The sequence below is a fragment of the Hydra vulgaris genome, chromosome 09 (genome assembly GCF_038396675.1).
Source record: "Hydra vulgaris chromosome 09, alternate assembly HydraT2T_AEP".
NCBI classification, from domain to species: Eukaryota; Metazoa; Cnidaria; class Hydrozoa; order Anthoathecata; family Hydridae; genus Hydra; species Hydra vulgaris.
In genome coordinates, this window is record NC_088928.1 from 13,372,345 (window position 1) to 13,382,500 (window position 10,156).

The 10,156-nt window shown below is 25.8% G+C and overlaps 1 protein-coding gene across 1 annotated transcript in view; it reads right to left on the bottom strand.

The window, feature by feature from the left end:
• Positions 1-788: 788 nt before the first annotated feature.
• The window catches only part of LOC100197650 (presenilin-1), a 22,618-nt gene continuing 13,250 nt past the window's right edge, over positions 789-10,156 (bottom strand). The window contains exons 6-10 of the mRNA XM_065804779.1: positions 9,593-9,662; positions 6,730-6,828; positions 6,245-6,442; positions 5,910-6,022; positions 789-1,100 (exon numbers count right to left, since the gene is read on the bottom strand). Coding sequence (XP_065660851.1) covers positions 945-1,100; positions 5,910-6,022; positions 6,245-6,442; positions 6,730-6,828; positions 9,593-9,662 — 636 coding nt within the window. The 3' untranslated portion in view covers positions 789-944. The remainder of the gene's footprint in view (positions 1,101-5,909; positions 6,023-6,244; positions 6,443-6,729; positions 6,829-9,592; positions 9,663-10,156) is intronic.

Below are 10,156 nucleotides of genomic sequence, written 5' to 3' on the forward strand. Positions count from 1 at the left end.
TTTACTTTGAAGCAAACACATTTCTTGCAATTGCTAATCCAGGTTCTTAATTTAAGACTAGTATTTGAACCTTTTTCTATGCTTCTCATTATTGCATTATAAAATGCCGCAATTGTTTAGTATTAAACCACCGTGAACAGATGTTGAACCATGGATCCTTTGTTTCTGAGGCAAGTGTGCTACCACTGCGCCTCGGCTGCTCGATCATTAACGTTATTCATTTTCTGATTACATTTAGAGTTCCCGGAAACTCCATTTTGCTTCCTGAATTTAATTAAATAAAATTTTTGCAAAATTTACTGTGCTGTTCTAAGTGCTTCAGTTGTTTGATTCAGATTCACTAGTCTTTTGGCTATGTTCTTTTTAAGAGTCTCACTCTAGTTTGATGGCGTTTCTTGTTATAGTTATTGAATCTTTTGGTGGACAGCATTTTTCTTTTATATTCTTAATTGTCTTGTAGCTTGGATAGCATACAAATTATACAGGATATAATGTGGCACGCAAAAAAATTCGTAAAGTGCAGGTAAAGTATTTCGGTGTTAAAGGGTAGAAAATTTAATTTTATAGTTATATAGTAGAATAATAAACAAACAAAAAAAGTACGCTACTAGCAGAACAAAGATCGGCACAAATGCCAAAAATGAGCATGTCTAAATAGTAAATATTTAAATTATTTAAATATCTATTATTATTTAAATTATTACCAATTATTTAAATCACATTACCCTTCACATGATTCCAAAAGCAACCTAGCAATGTTGAGTAGAACATAAAAACAACCTGTATTCTTTTTATTTATTTGCAAAACTTATTTATTAATAACAACTAAAAAAAAATTGTTTTCATTTGTCTACGTCTGATATAAAAACTTAAAATCTTTATATTATTTTAATAATAAATATATGATTCGCTAGTAAAAATCATTTATGTAACTTTCTGTTGAATTATATAAAAGCTTGTTCGCCTGCTAAATGATCGGTAAACGGTTTAACAAAGTATGACGTCGCAAAGTTGAATATCAATCCAAAAGTTATAGATATCGGTAAAGCTGGCAAAGCTTTTCGATAAATTGCCAACAATAGCAAAGTCAAACACAAACCCTGAAAAACAAAACAAGTTGAACTACAATTAGAAAAAAAAAAGAATTAAACAATTATCATAATTTAAATCGTGATAACGGTAAAATTTAAATATATATGATTCCGAAAAACAACAGATTCAAATTCTAATACCAGTTCTGTACTCTCTAAATTCTAATACCAGCTCTGTAACTCTTTGCCTCGCTTTAAGATTAAAAATGAGCGGTTAATTATAACTCATAAAACACTTATCATATGGGTTCTCTGTTATGTCAACCGCTGTGCAAAGTTATTACATTATTTTATTACAACCGCATTATTACAATGAAATTTTTTGATTTAACCTCGGGCATTCTAGGTGATCAAAATATTTTAGTTTTATATACAGTAAGATGATCAGCCTCCCCTGCTCTTTTTTTTTCCCCCGTGTGAAAATATGATGCGAATCATAATGCTGTGATTTATTGTATTATTCAAAATACTATTTAAATATTTTTGTTAAAATCTTTATCTTCTCAAGGAATATGACCCCCATATTTTGCATTATCATAAAATTATCAGATTCAACATGGTAACTTGCTTCTCTTTAATAATTATTGGGTGCAAAGGTTATTTGTTAGCAAAGTTTCCATTAGATAAATTTCTGAGATTTTTTATTTCCATTTTTAAAATTAAGCTTTAATTATCTATTAAAACTACTTTTTTACTTGAGCAAATTTTCAGAATGGTAGTTTTACTTGTGCCGAGTAAAATTTCACTTTAAACAATATTACTACAACCACTAACAAAAACGTGACTGTGGATTCAGCAGAGCATCCTTTTGTTGAAAAGAAAGGTCAGACTAACTACAAAACATTAAATCTAAATTGGGTCAGGGACCTTCAAGTATTAAAGACCAAACTGAGCCATATTCAGCTAACAGAGCGAATAACACAACATAAACAAATTGGTCTATTCTAGTAAATGACCGGGACCCTAACCCCACCTAAAAATGAGACTTTTTGCAAATCCGACCCCGGCCCCGGTAAAATTATAAGATTTAGCAGAGGTTGATAGCCGGGGCTAGAAATACATTTATAATTCTTTATATATTATCATTTTATACTTACATATACTATTTATTAAATTTTGGCATATATTTATGCCAGTATTTAATAAATAAGGACAGATACAGTAAAAGGATGCAACTTGTTGAATAAGAAGCCAAGCAAGAACGAGTTTTGGTTTATTGTAATAGAGATGATAGAGATGATAGCTTGTTTGAGCATTGACCATGATTAGAGAAACAGCATAAAAGAGGAAGGTTAAAGCCTGCTGCTGCTGATGATGATAATGATGATGATATTGATGATGACAGTAATGATGATGATGATGATGGCGATGATGATGATGACAATAATGATAATGATGATAGTGATGATGATTATTATAATGATGATGATAATGATGATCATGTTGATCATAATGATGTTTATAAATGCATATATATATAAAATCAAACATAAATTTTGAAAAAAAAAAAACTAATTTTATCAAACCCGGCCCCGCTCAAATATCAACCCCGGTTGTTTACTAGTCGAATAACACAACATGAACAACTTGGTCTATTCATTTCTGCATATCTTTATCCCATGAACTTATTTAAGTTTAAGAAGCAATTGGTTTTCAAAGTTAGTATATTTAACCATATTAATAAAGAAGTTTTTATCTTTGCACCTTTTTATCCCTTCGTATTTTTTTTTACTCCGTAACGTATATGATTTAAAATGTAGTGAAGTATAATACTTTAGAAAAAAAAATTAAGGGAAAATAATATTACAGATTTAAATAAATACTTTAGAAAGTAAAAGTATACAAAAAACAACTCAATTAAAGTAGTGCAAGTAAACGTAATTCATTACTCTTTGCCTTTATCAATTAGCGCTGTTACTTTGCCGGTTGCAAACACAACCAAAATAGTTGTTTTACTTTATTTACTAGAACCTAAGCTAAATATATACACAAACCAAAACTGGAACCAAAAAAAGGCTTGCTTAAAGGTTTTTTTGAATAAAAAATTACAAAACATAATACTTAAAACAAGCTTAGATACTTAACACAAGTCACAAGATAATTAACACAAGATACTAAACACAAGTAACATAACACAAAACATGATACTTGAACAGTTTATAAAATTTAATTATTAGGTACTTTTTAAAATTCATTAACAGTGAAGTTTATTTAACAAAAAAGTAGTTTTTTCAAACTTTTTGGTAGCGGTCTGTTTATTTCATTTGATAGCATATCCCCAATCTTCAAAAATCTTTGATTTTTTTTTTGGGAAGAAGGGGTCGGAGGGTGAGGAAGGAAAAGCATGAGGTATTTTTTAAATACTTAAGTTAATAAAACACCAGGAGAAAAAAAAATCTTTTATATTTTTACAGAATGGAATTTAAATATCAAATCAAATCAAATATTTTATAATTTTTTAATTGAGATAAAAAAAAAAACAAGTACAAAATTGTTTACACTTTTTGTATTTATTTATTTTTTATTTATAATTTGTACCAAAGATTGTATAGCCTGCACACCTTTTGAACACATTTAATAATTTTAGGGTACAGAGTAGTGGGTGATAAAAAAGTCTTAGATGGAAGAGCAATTATTCATATACTTCATCCAGTAAGTTCAAAGACATTCAAGGAGTATTCTGAAATTGAATTTTGAGAAAAAAAAAATTAGTATCAACAAAACAAAAAGAAATAAAAAAGATCGACAATGTGTTTAAACCTTATTTTCATTGTAGTTTAAAAACTCCAAGATCGTACAAGGATAGTCATTGAAATTGTGTCAGATTATGTGTTTCTGATTCAACTCCGATTTAGAAAAACTGGTCACAGTTCTTACATTTGGTTGAAAACAAAAATGAGATGTTTAAAATGCTTGTAACAAACTTTGATTGGAATCTCTGGAACAATAGAGATGAAGAAATTATTAGAGTATTTTGAAGGTAACCTTTGTTTATATAATTAATTATAAAAAGACAAAAATTTTAGATGTTTTAGCTGGTAACTTCTAAAATTATTTTCTTATAGGCTGCTTTTTCACCCAAATTTAGTCAAATATGTTGTTTTATTCTATTATTTAACTTGTCATCTCCAAATATTTGAATGGATTTAATAGTCTATTCAAAAATTGTATTGAATCAAATATTTAAAAATGACATTTATATGTAATTATTTATTTAGTGTCGTATGGGAAAAACCCTTTGTGCTATAACAGATTTTACCCGATGGCACTATATGGGGTTGGAAATAAAAAAATAACGCAATGAAGCTTTTATAGATGACTCTACTTGAGGCATCAAAATCATGTGTCAAGTTAAATTGTGGATGCAAGAAAAGTTGTGGAACACAATGCAAATGCAAACATTGAGGATTGTCCTGCACAGAGCTATGCGAGTGCTCTGGTCAGTGTTTAAAATAAAAACAAACAAAATTCATTTTTATTAACTTATTGCTAAATTTTGAAAAAAATAAGTTTCATTTCATTGAAATATATAATAATATAACTTCTTTTTATGCTTTTATCCTTATTTTAATTAGTAATGTGGTATAGTTGTTTATTTGAAGTTGTTTCTACTTTAAATTCTGATTTTAATGCAACCTTATATCATTGGTTTAGAATATTATATAGTTTTTACAGTCAACAAGGTTTGGTGTCGCCCCTCAGGACAAAAAGTAATATTTATAGAAAGGAGTTTTTTTTTCTTCGAATTCTTTAAAATCATAGACCATTTCCTGAAGGTTTCATGCTGGTATCACAATTTGAACTATTTTACTGAAAATTAACTCTTATTTCCCCACTATATAGTAGAAATTCTACTAATATTTAAAGCATTTTTTCTTTAGAACCTATTTAAAAAATAAAGGATTAAATATGTAGAAATAATGAGCAACTATGAGGTAAACTTCTAGCAAGTTCTCGTTTTTTTAAATTTTTGAAAACAAGTGTGAAAATTTGTCTATGGGTTATTTCAATTATATTTTAACAATAAAAATGATATCTGATTTTATCAGAACTCTAACCAATGCCAAATAATGCCTAGCTGCTAAGTTTGAAAAATGTTGAAAAAAGTTGCACATTATTATTATTGCACATTAAAAAAAAAATTTTATTATGATGGTTATTATATATTTAAAAGTATATATAAATAAAGATATAACTTTTAAATTTTGAAATTTAAAAAATAATCAACTTTGTTAAGAAATAAGCAAACACTCCAAATGATCCAGAATCAATGAAGATCAAATCAATTGAAGATTTTTGAAGATCAATTGAAGATTTTTATGTTTATAAAAACAACATCCTAAAAAACTAAAACCTCGAAAATCTAGATTAAAAATTATCCTTTAATGGAACTGATGATGAAGATGTAAAATGGCTGCATAAATTTTTTTTCATAAATTTGTTTGGATTTAATTATCTAATCAAATTTAAAAAAAGACTTGTTAAATCGTATAGGTATGATTAAATTAAAAACACATAATCTTAAAGAGCACAAAATTACTTATAACTTTTTGAACTAATATTCTTGTTAATATTTATAAGAGAGTTGATCTCTATAACAAAGTACCAAGAACATTTAATCCAGACAATTTACTACAGCTCTACTGTTGCTAGGCAGTGCATGTTGCTAGGAAATGCATGTTAAATAATGAGAGTTTTAATAGTCTAACTATTTTATGTTTATACTTTACAAGCATTTTGTAAAAAATTTACTAAATGGTTTTCAAACATATCTTTGTACAATTTGTATACTGAAAAAACAACAATGTAACCACTTACTATCAAAATAGCAACAAAACAAGCAAGTGTTGTATTCCAGTCTTTATATGAAGAAGCTTTTCCAACTAAAACACTATAGAAAATAAAATCTCCAAGTCCCAACTTAACACCTCCTAAAAAATATTTAAATTATTTTTTAAAGGTTTACCAGACTAAGAATTGCTCAAGTTGACTACAAAGTAGACTACAACATCTACTTTAAAGCAACTAATGTTTAATTTTTATTTACTTCTAAATAATATTTTTATACCTAAACGATATTTTAATAAACTAAAAAATAATTAAAAAATAATAAGCACATTAAAAAAAAAAATAATTAAAATTTAATTGCTTACGCTCTTCAGGACCATCTGATTGTGTAGGCGGTGTTGTTGCAGTTGCTTCTACATTCTCTCCATTTAAAATGGGGGCTGTTTGCTGTTGAATATTATTCTGCTCATCTTCATGATTATCATCAGTATTTTCTGTAAGTTTAGCTTGAGAGCTGGTTGCTTCCTGAACCTGGTTTACCACAGTGGGATACATAAATGTTGCTATTATTTTAAAAAGAACAAAACCTAATTTATTATTGCCTATTCAACAAAATTTACTGTATTCTTCTAAAACAAATTCTATTATTCTATTTATTATTATTACATTTATTATTATTAAAATATTAAATATTAGTAAATACAAAAATTATTGATTTATATTTTAGGTTTGAAAGACAGTTAACAAAAAAAAATCAACTTCCTTCCTGTTGTCCCCAACCGTTGAGATGAATTATTATAAAATATATGAAATTACTTACAAAACTATTATTAACAATTTTTTTGCTTACATGAATAAATAAGTGATGGAAAAAGCTGTTCATTCCTTTCCTGTGCAGTTTGTACAAGAATACGAAGAGGACCTTTTGGACAGAGTACTGCAAACAAGTCTAAATTAACCATAGTTTCCAATAAGCAATTATGCTTTATATATATATATATATATATATATATATATATATATATATATATATATATATATATATATATGTGGTATATATATATATGTGATATATATATATATGCGGTATATATATGCGGTATATATATATATATGCGGTATATATATATACATGCGGTATATATATATATATTCGATATATATATATATATATATATATATATATATATATATATATATATATATATATATATATATATATATATATATATATATATACATGCGGTATATATATATATTCGATATATATATATATATATATATATATATATATATATATATATATATATAGATCTATAGTTTGTTGGCTTTGGGAAGAGCGGAAGGAAAAAAGTGATTCTTACGCCAACATATACGTCACTTTTAATTACTTTTAACTTTCGTCCAACATTTCCGTGTTGGACGAAAGTAAAAACCATTAATTTAATTACAAATTAATCGTTTTTTAAAAAAACCACAAAAACGCTAATTTAATTGACCAGAATGTTTTTAAAAACATTCTGAATGTTTTTAAAACATTTTGAATGTTTTTAACAATATAAACAATGTTTTTATTTTATTTTTTTTAATAAAATGTTTTTATTTTTATTTTTTTTAATAAAATGTTTTTATTTTTATTTTTTTTACTGTAAATCATGCGCGGAGTGTTGCTACATCGACTATCTTATAGCCTGACTCGCAAGGGAGTGCTGCTACATCGACTGACAAATAGCCTGACTCGCAAGGGAGTGCTGCTACATCGACTGACAAATAGCCTGACTCGCAAGGGAGTGCTGCTACATCGACTGAGGGTTTGGTTGGGGCAGGCAGTCTATCATTATTAAAAAAAAAAAATTCCGGTCTTGCATTTTAATTTTTACTTTTTGTCAACAAAATATCGAAAAAACTTTCGGACAACATCTAAGGGTTGTATATATATACATATATATATATATATTGAGATATGTGATATGTAACATGAGAAAAATAAACATTTACAATTTTAACAAATTAAAAAAAATGTTAATGAATTATATAAAAATTAAAGAATAAAAATTGTTATACTGAATAAAGTTATTATGCTCTCCGAAATATACTGAGTCTCTATTTTTTTATTTATTTTTTGATTGAAAAATGAAAAAAACGCATTATGCATGAGCCATATGGACAAAACATATTTTGAGTTAGAAACACAATATAATTTTGCATTTAAAATGTGCCTTTTACAAATGTCAAAATGGCGTTTTGTTAAATGTCAAAATGGCGATGCTTGTCTGTGATTGACTGTTAGAAATAAATATTTTATGACATTATGCTGATAAAGAACACAACACATTTTTTTTTTAAAATCACTTTTACTTGTTCAAAATAATATAAAACTTTTATAGATTTTTTTCTTCTACAAAATGTACATGCCATATAAAAGAGAAAAAAAAATTTAATTTATTTTTTTAATCATTTTTGTGTGTGTGTGTAAAAAATCACGCTTTGATTGTTAACTCCTCATATTTATATATAATAAATATAATATGATATAATATATATATATATATATATATATATATATATATATATATATATATATATATATATATATATATATATATACATATATATATATATATATATATATATATATATATATATATATATATATATATATATATATATATATATATATAAACATATAATACATAATATATAAATATTTATAAATAGAAGAATATGATTTTGAAAGTACAATTATAATCTTAGCATCTAGCAAATTGATGTTCAACACTTTGACAAAATTGATGTTCAACACTTCAACATTCAATTACATACTCAATCACTTAATTTTTTAAATATAAAATAATTCTAAACTAAAAATACATGCCTATCAATAGGCATGTATTTCTAAGTATGAAAACTTATAAGGTAATAAGAAATATTCAATAAAATGTAGCTTCTGTCATAACAACCATTATAGACATACGTATTATGCCATTGTTCTTTAAAACTTTTTCCTTAATAAAAATTCATACTATACTAAATATAATTTAGTATAAACCATTAGTTTGTCTTGGCACTTTAAAATATCAATAACATAGCAATCATTAACTGAAACAACGAGATGCAAATAAATATCCATTAAACCTATTTACTGGTGCTAAATTTAAATAAAAACTTTTATGTTGAGTATTTTTGATTGTATGATTTTAACAAGCCAAAACTTATGAGCAAATATTTTATAAATTTGAAACAGTTTTTTTGCCAAGATTCTTTACCTCTATGTGTTTGAATAATAATATTTTTTACCTCTATGTGCTTGAATGATAGTATTTCTTTACCTTTATGTACTCGAGTGTATCCATTTAACTTAAATGAATTATATCTGAAGGATTTTATTTACTTTGCAGTCAAAACAATTTTAGTATCCTACAACATATTAGTTATTATTCTTAGACTATTATTTAAATTTCATGACCCTTTTACATCAGTCAGACAGAAATAACAGTTCAAAGTTGACTAGCACAAGATATTATATCAGTTATATTAAAATTCTTTTCATTCAAACTGTGGCTTAACATTTTTTTTAATATTTCAGGAATCTCAAACAGCTATTTAAAAAAACTGATTATTGACTGCTCATTATTTTCCCTATGAAAAAATAAAACAATTAAAAAGTAAGCAACATGCATAATGGTAAACAATAATTAAATAAATAAAAATACCATATATTGAAACAGCAGCTAATATAAACCATAATGTCCAATCAGGAAGATATTTTATAAAAACTAATGCCTATTGATAAAAAATTTTATTTTAAACACAAAACAATAATTATTAAATTAATCATAAGTTAAAAATTTTTGCATTAAAAGTTGATGTAAAAAATAAAAATAGATAAAATGATTAAAAATCTCAAATAAAATGAATAATTGTAAAAATGTAATGCAGTCTTCTCCGTTTGAAATTTAATGCCAGCGCACGAGAAAGCTCTGGCAGGATGGTCATTTATAAGTTAGCCTGCGTGATTTAAAAATTTATTATTTTCTGCTATTTAAGTTTAAAAAAAAAAAGCAAAAAGAATGTTTTGAGAAAATATCTGATAAAATAATTTAAAAAAAAACTGATAAAAAATTTTTTTTTCATGAAAGTTGAACAAATAAACATAAAAGTTTTGTTGCAATTTAAAACAAAATTCCTTTATTCTTTTGGCAAGCGCTTTTTTATATGCTCGCCAAAGTTTTTGCAGGCGTGTGGGCGAGAGCGAAAAGACTTGAGCGCAAAAGCGC